Source organism: Phragmites australis, chromosome 11 (assembly GCF_958298935.1).
Source record: "Phragmites australis chromosome 11, lpPhrAust1.1, whole genome shotgun sequence".
NCBI lineage: Eukaryota > Viridiplantae > Streptophyta > Magnoliopsida > Poales > Poaceae > Phragmites > Phragmites australis.
In genome coordinates this window covers 33,855,875-33,880,450 of record NC_084931.1, presented here as the reverse complement: position 1 = coordinate 33,880,450, position 24,576 = coordinate 33,855,875, and the positions used below count along the sequence as shown (strand labels likewise).

The 24,576-nt window shown below is 45.6% G+C and overlaps 4 protein-coding genes, 1 non-coding gene and 1 pseudogene across 13 annotated transcripts; 4 read left to right on the top strand and 2 right to left on the bottom strand.

Moving 5' to 3' along the window:
* Positions 1-1,035: 1,035 nt before the first annotated feature.
* LOC133884197 (replication factor C subunit 4-like) lies at positions 1,036-8,665 on the bottom strand (annotated as a pseudogene).
* On the top strand, positions 8,583-13,202 carry LOC133884998 (protein PARTING DANCERS homolog). Its single transcript, XM_062324617.1, has 9 exons — positions 8,583-8,713; positions 9,233-9,354; positions 9,436-9,524; positions 9,609-9,704; positions 10,452-10,546; positions 10,637-10,677; positions 10,764-10,847; positions 11,493-11,651; positions 12,307-13,202. Exons 1-8 carry the CDS (start codon positions 8,677-8,679, stop codon positions 11,640-11,642), a joined length of 714 nt encoding a protein of 237 aa, XP_062180601.1. The 5' UTR covers positions 8,583-8,676; the 3' UTR covers positions 11,643-11,651; positions 12,307-13,202.
* On the top strand, positions 8,647-18,991 carry LOC133884997 (uncharacterized). 5 transcript variants are annotated; one of them, XM_062324616.1, is made up of 7 exons: positions 8,647-8,650; positions 15,868-15,922; positions 16,924-17,206; positions 17,309-17,361; positions 17,487-17,524; positions 17,615-18,029; positions 18,453-18,991. In XM_062324616.1, the coding sequence occupies exons 3-7, from the start codon at positions 16,966-16,968 to the stop codon at positions 18,591-18,593; spliced, it is 888 nt and encodes a 295-aa protein (XP_062180600.1). In that variant the 5' UTR covers positions 8,647-8,650; positions 15,868-15,922; positions 16,924-16,965; the 3' UTR covers positions 18,594-18,991. The 5 variants fall into 5 exon arrangements, with proteins under 5 accessions (XP_062180600.1, XP_062180597.1, XP_062180599.1 ...); XM_062324613.1 differs by having other exon boundaries at positions 16,764-17,206; XM_062324615.1 differs by lacking the exon at positions 8,647-8,650 and having other exon boundaries at positions 15,775-15,922.
* LOC133884999 (uncharacterized) lies at positions 13,744-14,491 on the bottom strand. Its single transcript, XM_062324618.1, has 2 exons — positions 14,339-14,491; positions 13,744-14,219 (listed from the first exon to the last, which is right to left on the bottom strand). Exons 1-2 carry the CDS (start codon positions 14,409-14,411, stop codon positions 13,948-13,950), a joined length of 345 nt encoding a protein of 114 aa, XP_062180602.1. The 5' UTR covers positions 14,412-14,491; the 3' UTR covers positions 13,744-13,947.
* Positions 15,679-15,749, top strand: TRNAG-GCC (transfer RNA glycine (anticodon GCC)). The gene has a single exon. It is a non-coding gene; the product is annotated as a tRNA-Gly (tRNA).
* A 594-nt stretch (positions 18,992-19,585) lies between the features above and the next one.
* On the top strand, positions 19,586-21,979 carry LOC133885839 (uncharacterized). Of its 5 annotated transcripts, none has more exons than XM_062325597.1 (4): positions 19,586-19,847; positions 20,109-20,407; positions 20,497-20,580; positions 20,808-21,979. In XM_062325597.1, exons 2-4 carry the CDS (start codon positions 20,230-20,232, stop codon positions 21,566-21,568), a joined length of 1,023 nt encoding a protein of 340 aa, XP_062181581.1. In that variant the 5' UTR covers positions 19,586-19,847; positions 20,109-20,229; the 3' UTR covers positions 21,569-21,979. The 5 variants fall into 5 exon arrangements, with proteins under 5 accessions (XP_062181581.1, XP_062181580.1, XP_062181578.1 ...); XM_062325596.1 differs by having other exon boundaries at positions 19,586-19,915; positions 20,188-20,407; XM_062325594.1 differs by having other exon boundaries at positions 19,587-19,847; positions 20,188-20,407.
* The last annotated feature ends 2,597 nt before the right edge of the window (positions 21,980-24,576 follow it).

Here is a 24,576-nt window from a genome sequence, read left to right as displayed (position 1 = left end):
ATCCAGTCCTGCAGATTCACAAACTGCTCGTCTCCTATTGCAATCGCGCACACCGGACACAAATAAGTACAAACATCTAAGAATAATACACTAAACAGAAACAAAACGCCATGAAAAGCCTACTAACAGATAGTACTCGCTGCTACGATCGTATGAGCGCAAGAATCACCTAAAACAGAGATCGTATGTAAAGGTTATGAGGGTTTTAAGCTACAAGGGTTTTTCTAAAACAGAGATCGTATGTAAAGGTTATGAGGGTTTTAAGCTACAAGGGTTTTTCTAAAAAAGAACAATGGTTAATTTGTAAAAACAGAAAGTTTTAAGGACTTATTTGTAAAATTTTAGGGACCTATTTTATAATTATATAAAATTTTGGGACTAAAAGTAAAATAACAGTACTAATAGGAGTATTTTTTTAAACCAGAAAAGTTAAGGGACCTAAATGTAAGATTACCTAATTTTAGAGAATAAAAAGGTTTATTTTGTATTGAAAACCTATTTATTGTGTAAGCATGATGTCATCGCCGACTGGGCCTATTGACCAGGCTCGGTTGGGTGACGTGGCTGACATGTGGATGACGCGTGGCGCTAACGTAGATTACATAATCTGACTGGACTTATGTGCCACGCGGCGGCTTCCTAGTGGCTCACGAAAGGGTATGGCTGGATCTAATTGTGGTCGTTCATCAACAATTAGACGGACAGGGGCAATTGGGGAGGGTTGGCGGCCGGCGCGATAGATAAGCGGTGACGCAACCTCGGTTCTCACCGGAGCATCGTCGGCGATGCACGAGATCGCACTACAGGCTACCAAACTCGACGGGAAGCAGCGCAAACGAAAGAGACGGTGACGAAAATTCTCACCAAGGGCTTCATGGCGGCCGGAGCTCGATGGGAAGGCGGGTCCAGCGGCGGAGAGAGAAATCCAGGGGTTGACGAAGCTTGTTGGGGGTCATGCGGTGCCGAAGAAAGGATTAGCGAACCTCGGAGCGCAATGGAGGAGAATGGCAACTGTGAGACGGCGATGATGCTTACCGGAGCTTGACGGGGAGGTCAGACAGCGGCGGATCGGTATTGAGGAGCGGCGAAGAATACTCCTCGTGCTTTTGGGAAGCCTACGGCAGGTTTGGAGTCGCCGAGGAGAGCTCGGACGTGTAGCTTCGGGATGGCAATGACGGCGGTGCACTTTGGGGCAACTGGGCGGAGGGAGAACGGGAGAGCGACGGGATGCTGCAGAGGCCATTTATAGCGCGGAGAGGGTGTGACCCGTTACGAAGACGTGGGGCGCAGGAGCGGGACGTGGGTGGTGAAATCAGCTGTGCGGTTGCAGCGTGGGTGCAGGCACAGGAGGAACGGAGGGAGAGGGATGACGGGCGGGTTCGGCTTGTCAGAGAGAGAGGGAGATGGATTGCCGGGGGGGGGGGGGGGAGGATAGGCCGCAACAAAGAGGGGGTCACAATGATCCAACACCATCACAGATTCTCATGTGCACAAATCCTGTTTCCTGCAAAGATAAACAAGACATGTTTATGAGAAACTTAAGAAAATAGGCTGCTCCCGTGTAAGTTACATGGCTATAACACAGCACGATCAATTCCTATTATTTTCCTTCAAGCGGAAAGTTACAAGGCTGTGAAGTTACCTTCAACATTTCCAGTTTCAAATACTCAGCCATGTCATAGTTCTTGACAACACGGAACAGAGTAGTGATTCTGTTAGTAGGGGAGTATCCCAAATCATAAAGCTGTTTCAGAGCAGAGCAGGCCTCATCAAACTTTCCATCAAGCACATTTTTCACCATGTTCTTCACGTGCAAGGGATGTGGCTGATCGCATACCTGGAGCCAGTATAGTGTTTAAGAGTGTTACTATCAGCCAATCAGCTGAACAAATTACTGCACATGATGTGGCAAGGGATAAGTTGTGTACGAGCCTTGAACAGATTTTTCTTGATTAATAAAGCGGAAACCACTAAATGTAGCTTTCAGATTATTCAAAGTTTGTCTCATGTCACCATCAGCAGTAAAGATGATAGCTTCAAGCCCCTCTGGCACATAAGGAACCTTAGTTCAACAGAAACAGAAATACATTATGCAATTAAAATTATAGCCTGGATGGCTTGGCTGGGAATAATTCACAGAAAAAACTGAAACCAGCGGTGGGGCCAAAATCCAGTTTCATGGTTAGACAACTATACCATTCAGGCAATCAGAACAAATTAAATAAACTAAGCCTGTGTCTACATGATCAAATGAGTTTGAACAAGAAAGAAACACAAATCATTCAACTTAAGCAAAACAGTTGGGACTTGCTTGATTGCAGGCTTGCAGGTATCCAAGGGACTGAAAGTGAAGTATGACAGTTATATTTTTTCAACAGAACATTAAGTCTATAAATCTAGCAGTCCAATGTTGGAGCCATTAAAAAAAGTGATCTATTTTAGGATGACTGAGAAGATTATGCACCTCTGGACTTGACCAGCGAGAAGAGCCCACCCACCCAGACGTGCATCCAGTAATCAGCAAAGCAACTACTCCTACCAAGTTACTTATTCTAGTGGAATAGGCTCGGTGCTACAGTTCGGTTTGTTTTGAGTTTTGACCATTCAGTTACAGGATCAACGGTTGGCTTACAGTTTGGCATGATCACATCCGCGCTCTACATGCACTTGTTACAGTACACTCACAGTTAAAAGTTTCGAAAACAGTAAACCCTCAAACATGCATCAAAACATATGGGTATTTAAATTGTGAGGCCTGAAAACCGAGGACATCTGGGCTTAGTTTGATACATCTGATGTTACAATGGGTATACTTTTCATCTTGCAAGGAAAGCATGCTAGCGTAACTGTGAGGAACCGTCTAAATAGTATTCTAATTAATCATCAGGAACATCATTATTTATAATCACAACCTCGACGATTAACCAGAATACCATTCCGGTAGTCCTGGCACGTATTTTGTGCCCAGGATCGAAACACATGCCTTCCAACTCAAATATCACAACACAGATTAATAGAGAGCAAGTAATTAAGCTGAATTACAATACTTAAACATACAACTGTTTCCACAATTTACAACAAAAGAGGAACAACAACAACTACGCAGCGGAAGATAAACCTATACAACAAAAGAGTATGAAGCCGTATGCCCTTAGGCTCCATACCAAAAGCGCCGGAGTTCGGAGTAGAAGGTGCTACTCTTGCCCGCCACCCAGATCGGCAGGCACAAAGTAGCCGAACACTGCCTCTTCCTCGCCAACCTGTGAACCTAAAAGCAACTTAAGGGCAGCACCCCTTAGTACGAAGGTACTAGCAAGTCTTACACAGTATGAGTATATATATTCTCGACTCCAAGGATCATGCATTTAAAGCTGTAGCAAGGATTAAGACATGTTTAAGTTCATTAAGCGGTAAGCAACCTAGACTCTAGGTGTAAGCAAATGACTTAACCAACCACCAACTCAAACCCTACCAACCAACTGATCAGAACAGATATATAAACAACAAGTGTATAAGAGTAAATCATTACCCTAAACCACTGACCACATTCTGACCAAACCACCCAAACCAACCATGCCACAACCCACATCGAAACTCTACGACCAAAACATGGTCGCTCGGTGGAGATAAGCGATAGCAATGCTCATGACCGAGAGCGCGGTAGTTCGAACTGATTATACACTCTGCAGGGGGATACTCCTGGACCCACAAGACACAGGGACCATACGGCTTGTGCCACCCGCTAAGATGCACATAAGGGGTACCCGTGACAACCTTTCCCAACCAGACCCAACCATGTGGATCAACCATAGCTTGGCACAGCGGTATTAGAACTACTCCTCGAGCAAACTAATACCGCTAAAAGCCCGGACTCAAACCGGAATCACACCGTCTATGACGAGGCCCACATGACCACGTCTGCGAAGGTAATCAGCTCACTTAACATTATATCAGCATGTGGTGAGTAAAGTAAGTGCTAAAGCCGACTACACCGACGGTCGGTGCTTAACCGGTGCAAGCGGTCTACGGTGTCCGGGTTCCCTCCCCGAACTGCCTGAGGACTCCTCGTGAGCAAATGACACCCCTAACACCGCCCACACCTCGTCTCAGCTCACCACTCACCAACCGACTCATCATCAACACAACCACAAGTGTGAACAAGTAACAAGCCCTAGGCTCGCGACAACGGTGGACGCCGTCGTCGACTTCTACCGGAAAGCCCAAGTACCACTAAGCATAGCGAACTAAAATTAGACCGCGGCGACACCACTAGGCTCCAAGGAATAACACATGACACGTGACCGAAATGGGAGAATGCATCGGCATAGGTTCTACCCAACTCGGTACCCGACACATGCAATGTATACATAAGCGTAGATAACATATTAGATTTTCAAGTAGACACGGTGCAATATGAACGATGCTTGCCTTGCTGCTCTAGCTGCTGCTCACAGCTACCCGAGTCACGATCACCACTGCGGGAACCTCTGGGGACAGCCTCGTTCGCCGGGTCGAAGTTCCCTAAAAGAATCACGCGTGCAATGCAATGAATATGAATGTTATGAAATAAAGGATGCTCCATAGAACGCGATAATAGTGCAAATCGTCAGGGCACGAGTTCTAAAGCATTGAAGATTTTTTTCTTAAATGGGATTACTGTTAAACGCTTGAACACTTCTAGGATTAATTAAGCTTAACCCTATATAGAATTGTAACAACATCTAACATGTGGGTGATTATTTTTGCTGAACAGGGGGTATTAAAACAAGAATAACAAAATTGGATTCATCAATTTTGGAAATACCAAACTTTAACTATGAATTATCAAAGCCTAGACATATTTCATTAATTCAATTATTCACAGCATACATTTCATGGCCACTGGTATTTTTAATGGATAGATCATGTTATAACAAAACCAACAAAATTGGTTTCATGAATTTTGGAGCTCTACATAATTTCCCATGCATTTTTCAAGATTTCAGCCGATTTATCAACTCAACAAATATTCTAATTCGTATTTTCTGGAGTTTCTCGATTATTAAAAAATGCCCGCAATACTCTTTGCACACCCGGCCGGCTAGCCACTGAGGCTGACAGTGGGTCCGGCGGGTTTGACCCGGGTCAAAATTGACCGGGGCAGGGCTGCACAGTGCCGGCGGCACGGTCTGGCTTCACCGGCGGCGATCGGCGGCGAACTTCGGCCGGCCGAGGGCAGCAACAGCACCAGCACGCTTAGGGGGACTCTTCGGTGGCACAAGTGGTCGCCGGAGACGATCGGAGGACAGCGAGCGGCGACGCACGGCGGAACAAGCACGACGGCGGCTCGGTTTCAATGTGCCGACGACGAACAGCGGCGCAATTGGTTCGGCCGGGGACCCCTATAGCTTCTATGCAAGCATGCTGTTCTAAGGGTGCATCTAGTTCGCGACGGGCCCGACGGAAATTAGGCCAGCGGCGATCGCCATGGCAAGGCGACGGCTGGTTCCCGCGGAGAACGACGCCGGCGACGGGCCAAATGGAATCCAGCGCGCGCACAAGACTCAAAAGGGGGACGAGAAGCTCATCGAGCGCTTCAATGGGCCGAAGAAGCAGCAACGAGGCAGCTCGACGGTGAGGTGCGGAAGGAGGCCGCCGGCGCCGAGGAAGACGGCACGAGCTCGCCAAATCCGACCAAGAGGGGAGGGGATTCGCACGGAAATTAGTTGGAGAGGCTTCGACGATCCTCCTTAGCGCTTCTCGCGGCTCGAGCTCGAGGGAGCTTGCCGGTGGCGCGTCGGATTTGGCCGGCGGCGCGGCGCAATGCTGCTCTGCTCTGTGGTGTGCTGGGCGACAGGGAGAGCGATGGAGGGAGAGAGAGGAGAGAAACCACGAGAGAGCGTCCAGGGGGGGTTAAGACCGACGATGCTTCCACTCGAAGGCTCGGCCGGTGACTCGACGGCGTGTTGGGTTTGCCGGCCGCGGGAGTCAACAAAGCCGGCGCCGCCCTCTGGAAGCAGCACGGCTGGGTGAGGAGGGAGGATGACGAGTGGGTCCCGTATGAACAGTACCGGCAAAGAAATATCTTCACCACTTTGGTTATCAAAATGGAGGTCTTACTGTGGTCTAAAATTCGCGGAACAAATTTTATTGGCTTCTATAAATCATGAATAATTCATTTTACCTTGTTTGACCCAAAAAGCTTGCACCAATTTCAAATGAAAATTCTCCAAAGAGGCAAGCTTTTCTAACTTGCGTTGATTTTTATGCCTTTAAAATAATCCCCAAAAATTAGGGGAAATTCATTTATGTTCAATAGATGGCATAGTCTAATTTCTAAAATTGTTTCCAGATCTATGTTGTATAGCAATACTGTGAGTTGCTTAACAATGCATCAATTAACATTGATTTTTACAACTTGTTTAATTGAAACTGCATGCTCATAAATCACCAAAGAAATTAAGCATGATGCCAATGATGTTTATGATGCTTAATGACATGCTTAAGCCTTTGGGCTGTTACAGTAACTGGCAAGAGATTTACATTCAAGTAGCATACGGCATTTCTCCTAGCTAATTGGTTTGAACTGGTATTATGATTCAGCAGCATTTGTAGATCAACTATCATATCAGCAGCAAAGGTGAGACCGATAAAGATTGTATTCATAGGTGCTATGGTGGACCTGGATCCTCTGCCATAATCATGATTATTGCAGAGAGTTACTGTTTGAGCAGTGTAATGTGTCCAATGTTACAGTACCATACATTAATTAATTATGATTACTGTAGTAAAGTACTTGAGCACCAGTATTTCCGTTTACTGTATCGACGATTTCTACTGTTCACTGGTACTGTAGCATTTTCATCTGGGTCGCCAGATTTTGATCCGACGGCTGTAAACATCCCCTAATTCACATCACTGTTGATCCTCTGCAGTGGCGGATCCCGATCCGTGCTATGGTAGAGCAGTAGCCAAACCACCGATTTATTATTGCGTAAGAACTAAGAACAAAAATGGAAGTGTCGAGCAAGATGCGATACCAAGTTACATAAAAGTTCACGAGGATATTATGTCCAGGAACGAGAAAATGTTTATAACAACTATGTGAAGCGTTAAATATCAATCTGTTCTAGCAAACAAAACCAAGGCAAGAACATGAATGGGTAAATCCTCAAATTACAAGAGTTACTCCCTCCAGTCTCTTTTACTAGTTGTTTAAGACATCGACAAGTCTCCATTACACAAGTATGACAATTGCATTTTCTGATTGTATGGCATCAAAAATTTCAAAAAAATATGTAATAATACAATATCAAATGTGATTACAACCTACTAATACGATCCTCATGTGACAAACCAAAATACTTTTTGTACATTAGCAATCAAAGTTTTTAAAGGTTAATTGCGCAGATTCTAGATCAACATCTATTTTGGTGTGGAGTTAGCACCAAACATTACCTTCTCAGCTGACACCACAGCCATAAGTCGACCAAGGATCTCCTGATCCGAGAGCCTAGATAACCTGACAATAGCACAGCGACTCTGAATGGGTTCAATTATTTTGGATGAGGTATTGCATGCGAGTGCAAATCTTGTGGTGTTGGAATAGATCTCCATCGTTCTTCACAGTGCTTGCTGTGCTCCCGATGTCATGCTGCATGTAGCAAGTATGAGGTTCAAACACAGACTCGACTATTACTGAAACAAAGCTTCTTATATCCCCAGAACTGAACATTGAACAAAACTTCCAAACCTCAATTCGAAATTTACTCCTTCCTACAGATGGAGTCACCGCAGGTTCGTCCATTTTTACTGTCTGTCGCTTCTCAAAATTGGTATGCTAGTAATAGCCTTGCCTAAGTCCAAACAACGATCTATGGTGAGGCTAAGAACGACGCATATCATTCTCTTGCTTCTGCGTTTTCCCTTGTCACGGTTTCATAACACGCAGGCGATGGCAATACCTGTCAGCCTCATCCAAGATGACGATCTTGATCTTAGATCTTGTTCCGCACCACATCCAGACCCCTGTCGTCCGAGGCGTTGAGCTCGAGCACGGCCTCGCGGTAGCTGGGCCCGAGCAGCTCGTGGGCCAGCGCCAGGATGCTCGTCGTCTTCCCAGTCCCCGGAGGCCCCTGGGCGAAAGGCGAAAATGAGGTGCGCTGTTCCGTGGAATAGGGTGCTTGAGGAAATGAAATGGCGCTTGGACGTCCGCGACGCGGGTGGGGCGGTACTTCTCCACCCACGGGATGTCGTAGGTGTCGGCGGCCATGGCGCTTGGGTGGTTGGGCGGTTTGATAGTTGCGGCCGCACCAGCACGGCAGGCGAGGGCAAGCAAAGGGCAGGAGAGGCGAAGAGTGGGGGAATGGGGTCGGGGGCGACGGATCCAGTGACGGCGGCGCACGAGGGGATGGGGGGCGGGGGAGGAGGCGAATGCGGCGGGAGGCTTGGCCGCGCCGGTGGTGGTGGCGGCGTGGCGGGGGAGGGAAGGGAAGGGGGCCGAGGCCTCTCTGATCAGCCCAACCCGGCCCACCAGACCCGTTCTGTTCCATTCCACAACACCCCCACTCCACTCCAAGCGGAAGCAAGGCCTCCCGCTCCACTCCACTCCACCGAAGCGAAGCGAAGCGAAGAGCGCACGCCACCTCCACAACTGGAATTCTTCTCCCGTGGTCGGCCTCCTCCCCTCTCTACGGAATGGCGTCAAGTGGAGGTGACCCGTCGGGATTCATTGGTAAGCACTGCCCTAGCTTGCTTGGTTCGTTCGAATTTGTCGGAGCGGTCAAATCAAATGCGAGCTCTTCTTCCTTCTCTCCGATCAATCCAGTGCTAATCGGTCTACTCCATCTATCTACCCTCGGACGATTCGGCTCGTTCTTCTTCTCCCTGATCGATCGATCTCATGTTGATTGGGTCCTGTGCTGTGTGTGGTTCCGTAAGGCAGGATTGCCCATGCTCAAGTGCACGTATTAGGGTTTCTATCTATTTACTCTGAACTACTAGTAGTATGGTTCGAATTACCTTTTTCTCGTTTATCGATCTGACGATCTCAGTAGCAGCTAATATATATTTCACTAAAATTTTGGGGGCACACCCGAACCCCCACTGTTGCTGGTGTGGTAAAATGTTTCCAAATGTTTCGCTGGTGAAGTGTTGCACTGTATATTTATCTTAGTTTCAATACATGCGCCGTCCACAGATAAGACTTCGACTTGAATTTTTGTAACTCAATTGAGCACCATTGTGAGCGCAGGTCGTGGAGTATGCATGATGAACACTTCGTGGAGAGACAAGCAACACCCGAACCTCATCAACTTCATCACTACATTCCTCACTGCAAATTCGTACCGCCTCAACTTTCTGTCAGTGTCTCCGGTAAGCTCCCCAATTCAGAGATGTCGCCAACTCGCTGATACTGCGGTGTGTCCAATTATGATCTGATCGAGTGGATTCCAGGACTTCATCTTCAACAATGGGGGCTTATCAGTTGCTTTTGTCTTTGAGACGAATTGGGATTGTGGAAAGGAAGCTGCTATCTTTAGCAGGTGAGAGTGACACTCTTCCCTGTTATGTTTATTACACACTGCGACAGTTGTGATGGTGACTTCAGTCTTGGAATGCTTTTGTAGGGTAAATACACTGAAGAGGCAGTTCAAACATCTTTATGTTGTTGTCACCGTTCCCACAGCAGAGCAGAATGAATCCTTCAATCAATCATATTTCAAGTATGCACATACTATCTTATATTTACTAATTGGAGGCTCCTTTTGGTGCCTCCACGTTAATAAAAAAAATCCTAGAAGTTCTCATAAAAAAGCAAAATATCTAACCGTTGAATTAATTGATTGACTAACTGTAACCATAGATCAACAACCAGACGAAACAACATAGAAGATTAAAAAACAAATTATAGAGTTCAGCCTCAAGACTACTTTTTGCATTGCCTTTCCTTCTTTTTTGTTGTAGATATTATTTGTCCAACAAGATTACGTTAGCAAACTCCAACTTAGTTACGTTAGCAATCAACACATTTTTCCAAATCAATTATAATTAAACATTACAAAATTAAAACAACAAAACATAAACATATTACGAATTATCACACAAAAATAATATCAAAGAATTTATAATGTATTTAAAAAAAAAAGAGATACGGTGACGACATTAAAAATAATAATAATTTCAAAAAATCAAGAAACAAATAAAAATCAATTTGCATAACACATAAAATAAAAATTATAAATTAGATCTATTCACAAATAATAAACATGATTCCAATATTATGAACAAAAATTATATTTATATTTTACATTCTAATATTTAAATATAAATAGTTAATGTATCTCAATATACAACTATCCGTAAACTAAATTTCTAGCCTGTGCAGTCGCACAGGTTGATGCGCTAGTAATGCTAAGCGTGAAGTATCTATTCTAGTTGTATTATCCTTATTCATGTGGTTCTTATTCAAGGTATGGCATGGAGCTTGGTTGTCCTACTTTTGTGCCTGTTCTTGACCCAGAGATGGGATTTGAGAATATTGTAAAGATAGCTCATGCTCGTGGAGGTAAACCTTTAACTCCATTAACCAATTTCCTGACTCCTGTTCAAGTTCTGTATCACAAGCTGACATTGATCACATATCTGTTTTGTACAGTATGGAAGCAGCAAGACATTATATCAACAATGAGGAATGAGGTGATTTCAGATGTTCCCAGATACATGAGCGCACTATTTGTAGATCTTAATGAAGCTAAATGATTTTTTTTTGCTTGTCTCTGTAGCGGGAGCAAGCAGTTCAGTGCATGGATGCATTTTTACGAGTGCTCACCTCTATTCCTGGTATTGACAGTCACGATGCAAATGCTGTATGTTGCTGAACTTTCTTTGCATTTTGTGTGACTTGATTATCTCTTGATTACTAGATATCAATGTTAGATTGTTAGTTTTGAATTCTGACTGCTTTACAAGTTCTGTCTATAGGGACAAGAAGTCACACGATATGCATTGTTTGCAGATATAAGTATTTTTCAGAGGGAACTGCAGATATAAGTACATCATTTCCCTAGTCATCTGCACTAATTTTTCTGAAATTTGTAAAGGATAAGCTGCAGTACCTTTGGTCTGTAGCAAATTCAGGGCAAGATCCCTTCTTGTAACATCTATGAATTGTTCTTTTTTCTTCGTTTTCTTTCTTGTAAATTATATTAATATATATAACATGTAGGGGCTTGCCCCTCCTGTTTCCTCAAAAAGAAAAAAGATCAGTGCTTAAACATATCTCAGAACTTCACATGCAAAAAAATGATTTTACTCACCTATTCAAGAATAAGAATCGAACATGTGCTATATTTTCCAAATTACTTTTCCTTCACTGACCTTTTCTTTTTTTGCCTCTTAAGTGTTCAATTGTCAAATTTTCACACTGAAACCAGTTGCATGTTCTCTATTTAACATCTGTATGTTGTGTATTATGCCATGCTGATAGTGATGGTGCTATTTATTCTTTTAAGCTTGCCCAAGCTATTGGCTCTATTGAAGCAATTGCAAAAGCATCCAAGGGATTTATTCTAGAAAACACTGACCTTTCCACAGAAAAGGCAGAGAGGGTTGTCAGGTTCTTCAGGGATCCACAGTACTACTTAAGCCCTAAAATCAACTAATGCTTACAGGTATTCTTCTCCCCCTTGACATATGTAGTTTGATTGATTTTACTTAAATTATGTCTACCATTACATCTTTTCCCGTAAACTGTTCTTTTCTTCTTCTTGCTAACCATTTTTACATAAAGCCAACCTATTGTAATTCTTCATTCTTCTTCCATCACGTGGATGTTTGATGTTTGTGAAATGACTACCGAAACCGCTTCATAATTATAGTGTGCATCCGTCTTGTGACTTCTTGTGCCATTTCACGTTTGTGTTATCATGACCTTTTGCTGTGCTGTGACGGAAAATTAACTGGTCTAACTCACCACATCACATATTTTGCCTGAGGAATGCGCATGCATAGCTGAGGGTGAAAAATATTATATGATTTGTTTTCGTGAATTTGGTATTTGAGTAGCTCTTTAGGGGTAAGAATTTGCATGTCAACTGGCATGCCCATGAATAGGTTTGTCGATCAAAAGCATCCTGACAAACTCAACTAGGTATACATTTAGATTGCCTAAGATGATGAACTCACTCTTTCCCTTGTATGCTAGAGCTTCATTCGTGTGATCCCTTGTTTCAACCAGCAATTGCTCCCTTGTAGTCTTGCATCTCTTCTTTTGTTGATAGAAGACTTTGGGTTCCATGAGACTGACCTCTTCTCCTGATTTGGCAGGCAAAGTCGATTGGTTGTGAATCTGTAATCTGTAGCGAACTAACTGGGGGAGCTGCCAGACGCCATTGCGCTCTGTTTCTGTCCTTTCTTGGCCCGCCCTGCACCCCCGTGGAAGGGAAGCTGTAAATATTTCTGCCGTAGCCAAGTAGCGTTACAGCGGAAGACCTGCAAGACAAATGACTAGTGTCTCCGTTACTGTCCGGCCCAGTTGATGATAGAACCTGCGCACCCTGTTGCTCTGAACTCATGCATCGCTCACGTTTCGGTGTAAGCATCCCACCCCGTAATTCTCGTTTTGAAAAAAAAAAAAAAGAAGGGATTTTTCTTGAGAAAGTGGTGTCTCAACTTCGACCAGTTTCCGAGTTCAAAACCGTACGTTGTTGTCCTGTGTGTGGTGATAAAAACTGACCGGAGCAGCAAGAGTTGAGGCAAGGACAACATGTCGCCGCCGCCGCCGGACGTTGAATCCTCGGCCGGCGGAGGCGTGAAGGTTCGGGTGGTCGACGTCTGGGCGCACAACCAGGAAGCCGAGCAGGCTCGCATCCTTGCCCGCGACTTCCCGATCGTGGCCGTGGCAATATATCTCATCCACTTCCGTGTTGGATATCAGCTACCGCGCGTGAGTGACAAATGTAAGAGAACTCATCAAGGGTTAGCACTGCATGCAGCTAGCACAAATGTGAGAGAACTGAAACGAGATAAGATCACTAGAGCAGGATAGACCGGCAATTCAGCAAAATCCATCTCCACCATCAGATATTGCAGTTAGTATATACGCGACATCGATGCACAACTCTCAGATATATACATGTATGTACTTGATCAGAACCAATGTTATTCCTAACGAACGAACAGCACTGCACATCTGTACGTGCTCCTTATTTGCAGAAATCACATGCTCCTAGACGTATGGGATCCATAGGAATGTCCGTTTGTGGCAAATCTAATATGTTATATTATCCATTGTGAGGATGATATGTGAAATCGACACGATAATAATATATAAGAAATATAACAAATTAATCAGTAGCAAATCGTGTAAGCTACCATCTTTCTTCGGACATCTATGAGATGCAAATCGTGTAAGCTACCGCCTTTCTTCGGACATCTATGGCAGTTCCCGTACATGAGTGACAAGACCTCGTCGGATTCGTATCGGGTGCCCATCTCGTTCTCGTCTGCATCAAGCTTGGACAGCGGGGGCGCCACGCAAATATCCTCATGGATCTTCGCCATTCAATCTCCTCCCCATCCCTTACCCTCCACAGCGAGGACGCACGGGGACGTCGGTCGTAGCAGCGTCACGGCGGGTGGCCGGCGTTTCAAATACCGTCCATCCCCTGACAATGTATTCCCCTTTGTTTCTCAATCAAACCGCGACTATGGAGAAGCACGGTATAAAATTTCAAACTCAAATTCAAGATGTGCAGGGAGAACTGAAAAAGAGAAAGGAATCCCGGGAGAACTGAGCTCGTATTTCAATTCGTTCCCCAAGAAAATCGCGACGATTATTGACCAATACATATGTACTGCTTGTCTCCTCTGGCTCCGGGGAACCAGAAAACCATCCATCCTATGCTAGCTACCGGCTGGCAGCTGCCCGTCCTATGCCAACGATTACGCAATGAATCGAAGAAGCTACTACCAGCTCCATCGTTCGTTCTCCTGGCCGTCGGCGTCGGTGGCCGACGGCAGCTGCGAGTAGAACTCGTAGTCCAACCTGCTCATCTCTTTCTTGCTGCTGCTGCTCTTGCTGTAGTAGTGGTGCGCCAGGGCGGCTCCTCCGAGGACGGCGAGGGTGAGCGCCTGGGCGTGCATCCTGGCGTGGATGAGGCGCAGGCTCGTCGTCCTCTCCGGCGCCCTCTTCCGGCTGTAGGCTACCGATGCGCCAACCGCCGTCGCCCACACGGCTCCTGCACCATGCATGGATCTGACAACTTATTTTTGCACATCGATCACAAGACAATTGCCTGCAAGCGATTATCAATAGCTGGATTGCCGCTTGGTCACTACTTGATTAGTACTCACTTACCGATGGCCGTGAGCTTGTGCTCGTCCACCCAGGACTGCACCGACGAGCTCATCCTCTCCATCCGACGATCCATCTTCCTCTGCTGCTGATGCTTGTAGGATGATTGCAAGGTGATGGATGGGATTGCAATGCTATCTGGTCCGTTGGGCCAGGTACTTGTAGCTCAGAGTGAAGCGGTTCTGTGCCATCGAAACCTGTGGCGCGGGCCTCTGTTTCTCCCAACCAGAGTCCTTGTTTCCTTGCTTCTTGTGGGCTCCGGCCCCCAGGTTTTGTTTTGCGCCACCTTATCCACATCATGCTCCCTCCCTCAGCTACAGACATATGGGCCATGAATAGCGTCCGGGACCCAACGTCAGTGTCACGTGTCGATGTTACTTGAGTTGCCGTGAGCGATTCAAAGGCTAAACACGCTATCCACTGGTTCCTTTTCCTGAAAATCTTGCTGGGATGAAATCAGCAAACTAACAACAATTTGCCCCTCGATTCTTACTTTCTTGTTTCCACGTTCCAGCATCAACGGGTGCACCATTTCTTTTCTTACAACTGCGCGTTAGCTTTCTTTAGGAGGTGCTAATCGACAATAAAATAACTAAGATTTACTGGTGAATGGGTCCCATATGGAAGCCTCTCACCTTTTAATTGACATGGTAAAATCCACGTGCTGGTTCAAGGTGTTGTGCATTCTTGTATGTGACTTACATGTACAGCCCATAGGCACAAAGAATAAGTGAACACTACACACATTCGCATTAGTTGGCATTTATAAGAAGGATCCAATGTAAAAAATGACATGAGGGCCATGGTTAAAGTTTACCTTTGATAATGCAAGCTGCTATATTATCCTTGAGCATTAGACTTATACGTGGATCGACTCAAGTGGTAAGACAAAAAGGACGAGGAGACTAACTGGGGAGAGCGATTCGCCGGATTGGGAGAAGGAAGTGCTCACCGACGTCGAGAGAGATGTGCTCACCGGCCCATAAAAGTGTAGATTGAATTATGGGCTGGCTTGGGCCCAAAACAATAGCTCTTCGTCTCCCAAGCAACAAGACTATCCAGTCGGGCAAGTTGGAGAAGAAACCGGAAGCTTCATCTCGTTTCTTCAAGCTCAGCACGTCCACCCCTCCACACCATGCAATTCCAAAGCCAAAGCGCAGGGGCGGCATGTACCAATAATTGGATGACAACATTGTTATCAATAAAACTGTTTGTTCATGTTGACTGTTAGGTCTCTTTCTTGCTCATGTTATGGGAGCAAGATGTAGATGTATGAAACTACATCTTTGATTAATAGAATGTCATAGTTTAGGATTAATGTAAGTTTGGATAGGACATTGTCTGCACCAGTGGTCTAGTGGTAGAATAGTACCCTGCCACGGTACAGACCCGGGTTCGATTCCCGGCTGGTGCATATGTTTTTTTTATTTCGAATTTCTGCTACTCTAAATGGTCATTTTCCAGGTCATCCGCTTGAATTCCAAGTCTGAACGGATAAGGTCATCATCCGCTTCACTTCTCCTCTCGTCTTCCTCGTCGGCGAGGGCGACGGTGCGAAACCATGGCGGCTGCCGTCCACTGTGCAAGGTAACGTCCGCCAATGCATTTTCCAGGGATGTTTTTTGGTTTGTTCTACCCGATGTGTGTGCTATGAGGCTTCAAAGCTTTTCATGTGTGTCATACTGCGCGCGGGAACCAGGTGGGCAATGCGGCTAGGGTTAGGGTCTGGAGGGAGGGAGGGGGAAATTGCACCGGGCGGGAGGGCGGCGCCAGGGAATCTCGCTGTTCCGTTGGAGGCGTCGGGTTGTATTACGACCTTTTCCAAGTCTGCTCGAGACGAAGCAGGCAGGCAGGCAGGCAGCCCGGCAATGGTGGGATGGTAGATTGGATTGAATGGCCTAGACATTCTTGCGCGTAGATCCAACCCGATGTCAATCTAGGTGATGTTATGTGCAAGGGTTTCCTAAAACCGGTGCTTTGTGCAGTTAGTGCGAGCCAAGATTGTGCAAACAGCAATTTACTATACTAGGGTAAAAAAAAAAGATCCTCTGGTAACCACTACCGCTAGAAAGATATGGTTTCATATAATTTAAGTTAAATCGCATTGTAATAGCTGCACAGATTAGACTGCAATCATACCACCAAACACCAGCATAGCAAAGGTATATTGTAGATTTCACTATCGGTTTCGTTGATCATTGAATGCAAGTGAAACAATTGTTAATTCTCTGAACTGCAGTTACAAGTATGAGGCATCAGTCCAATTTCATACAATCAGAGGCTCGTTTACTGAATTTCACTCATAAAAAGGCCAACAGACAAGGAGCATAGGCTCACAGCTCACCAAATACCATTTCTCTTTTCTTTATATTCATATGTTGTGTACTGCAAGTTAACCTCTGGTTCCTGTCTCAAATTGTGTCTACAGGGCATACGTTTCTATGAGCTTTGATTGTGGTGCTAGTAGTACTTCAAGAATAACATTCTCTTGTTACAAGTGCTGTGCATTGTTGGAACCAACTCTACTACAGAATTTTTTTCGAAAATCAAGTCAATTAATTCGTTATCAGAAATTCATTGTGCCCCAGTCATCCCTGAAAGAATTATCTTGCGAACAATTGGCCAACAAAATGGATGAGCAATGGTCACATGATTCTTCTTACTCATTCTCATCTTCAAGTGCACAACCATCCATAAGAAAGAGCGATGTGAAGAAGCAAGTGCAGGATCAGCAACCTCATAAGCCACAAAATCTAGAAGGTGATGCCTACTTTGCTGGTTTGTCGAAGAAGGAAATTGAGAGAAGACGGAAGATTGGTGCTGCAAACAAGGGGAAGGTTCCCTGGACAAAAGGCAGGAACTGGAGTGAAGGTATGACTAACTTGTTACCGACATGTTTGAGGCAGTAATTTTACAATTCAAAGCGGTAGTATGTCATTTCATTTCAATGAGGAGTATGTCATTCTCCTGCAGAGCATAAGAAGCTCATCAAGCAACGAACTACTGAAGCTCTGAGCGATCCCAAGGTGATGTCATGTAAGAAAACTTATCTTGCCGCTCTTGCATTGTTCCAAGAGCTTCTTGGCTGTTTATTGTGAACTATCATGGGAAAGTTTATTCAACTTTTCCCCTCTTTCTTTTCTAATCCTAGGTTAGGAAGAAAATGCTAGGGCATCGTCAACTACATAGGTATGTGCATTTTTTTGTTAAGATCAGTAGATGTATGCATATATATAGCTCTGTGAACTCTGAAACAAGCTATGGCTGATTTTATAATAGACAAGCGAGCAAAGACAAAATAAGTGCTGCATTGAGGAAGATCTGGGAGAGGCGAATAGTTTCTGTCAAATCTAGACAGAAGGTTCTGCAAATATGGTCAAACAGTATAGCAAAAGCAGCGAAAGAAGGTGATCACAGCCAAGATAAGCTGGACTGGGACAGCTATGACAGGATTAAGTCGGAGATGACATCTATGTTCCTGCAGAACAAAGAGAGGGAACAGATAATCAAGAAGCTTAAAAAGTCAGTGGCGAAAACAGCAGCTAAGAAGCTTCAAGCAGCGGGGAGGAGGAAAGTACTGACCAGAGGGACAAAAAAGTCGAAACCTGAGAAGTTGCTGCTACAGAAATTAGACTCTCTGCCGACACAGGTGATAGTATCAACAAGACCAAAGCTTAAGGAGAGACTAACGAAGGTAATGGCCATAGCCTAAGCCCTACTGTTAATACATTGCCAGACACTTCATTGAGCCTATGTCTGCAGATATTTACATCCTTTTACTATGGCTTTTAGGCTATTTAGTTCTGCAGCCGTCTTTCTCTATGAAGTTAATCAGCAAGCGTTCTGAATTTTCTTTCTTTATCCAAAAACGGCTGTATGTGTCCTGTTATTTATGTCACATTTTTCAAGGAAAAAAAAAAAAAAGAAGACGCTCAATATTGTTCCAGTTCGCTAAATAGTCCCTGTATTGAGATTTGAGAGAACAATGTTAGCTTGTGGCCAGACATACATTCTTCCACCTTTCTATTGAAATATGCTGCATACTGCTTCCTTCCCATGCGCTTTTGCCGTGACATGACACTAACTGAAGTTCTTTATTCTTCCTTCATGATTAAAGTGGCACGGTCGCAAAAAGGAGCTCGAAACTGTGATAAGTTCAAGGACAAGGAAAGGAGGATTGCAAAAGCCTCCACGAAGGCAAAGGACACCAGAAAGGCGAGCAGAAGCGGACTTGGTGGAGAAGCTTGAGGTTCGCTGAGCCGGCTTCAGGAGCTTCAGTTATCTTGGAAGGACGTGCTTCCATGCGCTGACACTTGACTTGAGCTGCTGACTGCTAAGTGCTAACCACTGGGAAGCTCTCAGTCACCTCAGAGAAGCTCATGACGTTGGTGTAAAAAAAAGCTCATGACGTTAGTCATGGAATTTTCGTCCATCTTACCTTTTTCATGTGTGCTCGGTCACTCTGAAGTAAGTGTTTGCAGTCTCATGCTGATCTATCTGTAGGTGGTATCAGAAGATTTGAATGATACAAACTCCGTGTAGGTTGTATTTGCAAGCCGAACGAACTTGCTGAGTCATTGTGTGACCATCTTACTGTTGTATGTGTGATGTTGATTTTATTGATCTGATAATCTAAATGGAGAGTTCTGGTGATCATTTTTGGTGGTAGCCTTCTGCGGGAGAAGGCTGCGATGTTCAGGTTTTTCCACCCCTTATATATACATAAACCAGAGAGCAGGGGAATCTCTCTCTCTCTACAAAACTTCTGTTCATGCTTGCCCTAGCCCAGCCCATTCCTCGGCCTATGGGCTTTCTTCTACGGGCCGCAGCCCGCAACAGAACGGACCGGCCCATTCCCCTCACGTGACGCGTATCCAGATCCCCGAGCGGCCTCACTCAGCTTAGTCGCTCTCGCTCACTCGCGGCTCACGTGAGCCCAGAATCGGGCTGTTCTTCCTAAAATTTCGTCACACAAAGTAGTATTTGATTTGAGATAAATTAAAGTTTTGATCCGTTAAAAATCGGCGTGAATATTTTAAACGTTAAAATCTTATCTAGTTTTGCTATTTTTTTAAGACGTAACTAAATTTTAATCTTAAAGACAGTAATTTTTTTTCAGCGTTTCTAGTTAAAATTTAGACGGCTAAATCATCGGTCTCGATTTCAACCGGTTAAAATTTTAGTTTAATCTCAAACTAAACTTTAACCTTGCCGGAGGGGAGGGGGACATGAACCAAACATGCCTTTAATCCTAATGAAAACCAAATTTCTTAAACGCGGCTAAATTTTGGCAAGAAGCAAGCCCCCGGATCCCCCAACCCACACTCCGCTCACCGCGCACTGCCCACACTGGCTGTCGGTGCGGCAAGCACAGGGCGGTTCGCCTCGGTGCGTGCAGGCCACGCGGCGACGGGACGAGAGTGACGGCGGCAACGGGGAACCGGTCGACCGAGGGGAGGGAGGCTCGCAGGTGGAGCCGGCAGCTTCCCAGCGGGCCAAGGGCGAATCACCTGTGAGACCCCCACTTCAGCACCTCCTCAGATCCATTCGCATGTTCTTATCTAGACTTACGAAATTAGGGTACGGTGACAGTTTGGCGGCAGCATCTGTACCCCTTTTAGCTTTCACACTTGTGCTTCCAAATTTAGACATGTATATATCTAAGCTTTATCCGCCCATTCATTTAGGCCATTTGTTCTTCATGGGTAATCCAAGGTCTTGTGGCAAAAATCATTAATCATCTTATCGAATCTTGTGATGCATCTTTGTGTAGGTGAATCATTCGTTTGTCGTGTACAAACATGGGAACTGTGTTGCTTACTATATTGTTTGTTATCCATATATGTATCTAGGCCAAGCTGTACATCCGGCTGAAGGAATCCGTGGTTTTTAAGATGAAGTCTAAGACTGATGGGAGTATACAGAAGACAGGAAAAGCTAATCATGTCCAAGGAGTAGGACCAAACTGGGTTCTTGTTGCAGGAGGAGTTTTGCTTAGCACACTTTCAGTCAGACTTGGGAGCAGATTGAAGCAACTGTTTATTACCAAGCAGCAAAATAATACTTCCAAAGGTCTAGCCTTACCATTTGCAGCATAACATGTATCATTTTTCTATATTCTCAAAATGCAGTCTGCTGAGTGCTGACTATGCAAACTGCAGCCAAAAGAAGGCCTGGAGCATGTGAACTACACTCCAATCTCTGCGGGTTTAGTAACCAAACTAGCTGCTACTGTCGTATGTCAGGTGATTTTCTGTACCCGAGTATGTTATCTTGCCTATGCTTAACTTACCAGGACCTCGCACCTTATACAGGATGTTCTTCAGCTAGCATTAAACTGAGAATTGGTAATATACAACATTGTCATGTGACTATCGTCTAGAATTGCAAGCCTGTAATTCAGTATAATCACTGCATATTCTCCATGAGGCAAAAGATGGAAAAAATATTTATTTCTGGTTATAATTTGCAGGGCATGCAGATGGTGGGGTGGAAGTCAAGCAAGCACCTTCAAGTCCTATATCCAAATCAGCTGAACCCTCCAATCTTCTTGTGAAGATACCAGGACCAGAATCGAGCAAAGAGAACAGTGGTGTCATGTGGTCATCATCGCCTGACCGGTTTGAAGATCCTCGTAAACCATTTCAGTACTCAAACTGTTCAGGCTCTCCCTCCATTTCAGAATCAGGATCTGACATTTATAGCAAGAGAGAGGTCATACAGAAGCTGAGGCAGCAGCTCAAGAGACGTGATGAGATGATCATGGAGATGCAAGCTCGGATCGTGGATCTTAAGAACTCTCTCACCATCCAGGTGACACATAACACCAATTTGCAGTCTCAACTGGATGCCACTAACCGAGATATGTTTGAATCTGAGGGAGAGATTCAACATCTAAGGAAGATCATTGCAGATCATTGTGTTGCAGAAGCACTCTTGCATGATAAGCCTTTTCAAGCTGGACAGTGGCAATCAAATGGCACCAATGGGCATGTTAATGGTTATTCTGACAGCAGTGTTGATGACCCTGAGTTGCATTGTAGTGGTATAGAGAAGTGGAAAGGAGAGGTAGAGAGGGTGGAGATGCTAAAGAGAGAGGCCGGTGAACTGAAGGAAGTTATCGAAGGAAAGGACTTCCTGCTTCAGAGCTACAAGGAGCAGAAGGTCGAGCTCTGCTCCAAGATCAGAGAATTGCAGGAAAAGCTCTCAGCACAAGTACCGAACATCTTGTAGTACTCATAGTGCTACCTTGCTACACTGACCGAAAGGTCTGATCCAATGTCCAGGGATTTGCAGAAAAAGCTCTTGGCAGTCGGCACACATCTCCAACATCTTGCTAGGATCTTTGCAGAATGTTAGGTTGATTGGGTTTCTCCGGGTTTTTTTAAGTCATGATATCAAGTTGATTTGCTTTCTCTTCTGTTTTGCCCTTTCCTGCCTGGTGTTAGAAAGAAGGGCTTCTTCTTCATTCATTTCCTAGACCTAGGTAGTTCAATCAATGGTGACCTTGATACCTAAGGTATTGTACAGGTTTTCAATTTGCAGTCGAATTGTGTCTTGTCTGCCTCCTCTTTTGGCTCAATATGGTTTAGAGGAGTGCCCTTTGGAATGGATGCGATAATGTCATCTCTACATTTTAGCGTTGCTAAGCCCATGCATGGCATTGCCTGGGTTTGTGGTGCCTTTAAAGACATCCATGCCATGCTCGAATTTGAGTAGTTCAATCTTCTTTTCATGCCACCATTGGATCTTGTTCTCATCATCCTGAACTACTGAGTAATTGCTGCCAATTGGCAGCTCCATTGTCGCATTGTTGTGTGTTTATGCACCGGAGTACAGCCCCCTTTTGTGGCACTGAATTTTGTGGTGCCTGGGACAGGAGTTTTCAGATTTGTGCCGCAACTTGGATGGGCTCCAGGAAAATGGGCAGAAGATGGCAAGCTGGACTTCACTCTCCTCCCTACTGGATCGTCATTGGAAGGCCGAGCTGCCAACCTTACTCATTCACGTCAACTACGACAACGCAGCTCAGATGCACGCAGTGGTTGAGAAATTCCACTCTCCATGCGACTAGACAAACAGCCATAGACTAGAGCACAGTGCTCATCAGTAATGGAAGCACACAGCGAACAGTGGACGTGCATCGTCATGTCATTGTGATCAAATCGGGCCAGAGAAAAATGCAGGGAAAAAAGGTAGGTATAGTATGATTGATGAAATGGCAATTCATCATCCATGGCCGTTTTCAGGTCATTGGATCTCTGGTTCAGGTTTTAGGATCGACTCGGGTGCTCATCTCTTTCAGTAACTGACCAATCTTCGAAGGGACGAAAATGATTCTGGATAAGGAGCTCAAGCCTAGACCAAGACAACATCATTGCCTTCGTCCTCTGACACAGGTCATGTGACCTCATGCCAGCTTCGATCGCAGCCTTCCGTTCTCCCATCTGACGGCTCTCAGACGGACAGCTGGCTGGACATTGCCGAGCGGCCATGCTTGCTTCGCCCCCACTCTATGAGCTGGAAGAAGCAGTGGCAGTGCCCTTACGCTTACGGCACTGCAGGAAGACGGCGATCCATGCGACGGCCCACGTAACGAACGCACTGTCCTCTCCCATGCATCCGGCGTCCACGAAGTGCAGACCACGACGCTGCGCTGCTGCCTGCCAATCCAGCGCCCACACGGCGGCCGGCCGGTCAGCTGGCCAGCCAGCCATCTATCTGTCACAGGTAGCAGCTGCGCGCGAGGCCCACCCGGAACTCGCCCTCACATGCCATGGCGCTCTCAGGTCTCGCGTCCGGCCAAGGAGCCGCTTCAGAGGCTTGCCGCGCGCGCACGCAGGATCGAAGCTGCATGCCGGCCTCTGTCGTCACTGGCTAGCTGTAGCTGGAGACATGAGAATGTGAGAGGAGGTGCACGGATTGGGACAAAGCCAATGGCTATGGGCCCTATGGCCTATGGGTGACAATGTTGTACAGCTCCAGGGACTAGTTTAGCTTAGCTAGCTCTTGGCACTATAGTGCAGAATAATCCTTTGCTTAATTCTCAGGACACTGACTAGTGACCACACTGCAGCAAGTACTAGCTATCTATAGCTCCATAGCCTTTGGTGTATGATTCTGTTCTCGTGACAACTACGGCAGCTCCACTGGCTGAAACAACAATTCGGCGCACAAATGCACAGTAGAAATTTACTTATTCCAAACAGTTCCTTTCGATTCTCCTCCAACCAGGGAAAGGTTGCTGACTGTTCATTGTTTTCAGCGCGCACAGGTGCAGCTTTGGAGCGACGCACATCAATGCTGTTCCATGAACTTCAGCGGAGCCGATACATGCAGTGCTGAGCTTGGAGTGAGGACACACAGGAGTGCCGAGGATGGCGACATGGAATGGTCAAAGAGGGAAGAGGGATGGACTGAGCAGGGGACTCCTGTGGAAGGGCAAAAGCCATTGTCGTCGTCTCTCCAACCGTATCCTGTCTTTGTCATCCCCATGACCATTGCAGTTCAGAGTATGCACAGTGACTGAGGTTGGAGAGACAGGCATGTGGAGCACGTGCAGGGGAGCCCCACTCGCGTGGCCGGGCAGGATGCAAGCCACATGTGCGCCATGCCTCGTATGATTTCAGACTGAGTCACTATTCGGAGCATCAGATTGTTTCATTGGATTTTTTTTTAAAGGATGGCATCGGCTTTGGTGATTTTATATTAAAAGAAAAGAGTTGATTTAGTTTATGGGAGAAATCAGGTAAAAAATCTTATAACCACATGGTCAATTTAAAGGAACTAAAACAACACGACTCCCACACCACTGAAAATACAGCTAAAAAAAGATGAAGTTCAACATAGATCAAGGTTGACAAGCTTGCCGTTCCAGCAGCAAACAACTCCGTCTTCCTAGCGGAGAACCTCGGCCACTACCTCATTGTCATCACGCCTGCGTTCATGGTCACCTCTGGTACCACAAGAAGGAGTCATGCCTTGTGTCATAATTGCTGGGCTCCGTCGGACCTCATCAACACAGGAGCTACGACTCCACCATAGCACGTTCCTCTCAGTGAGTCAGCTGTCCACGGGAACACAAAGCGAAAATTGATAGAAGCAGCATCCCCGTTGAGTAACTCGAGAGTCTCTATCGAGGGATGGTGTGGTGAAAGTCATCCCTAACGTGACCATTACTGCATCTGGACCAGCAAGCACCTCGGTTCGGAGATTGTCGGAGAGTGAACTCCTGTCGCAGG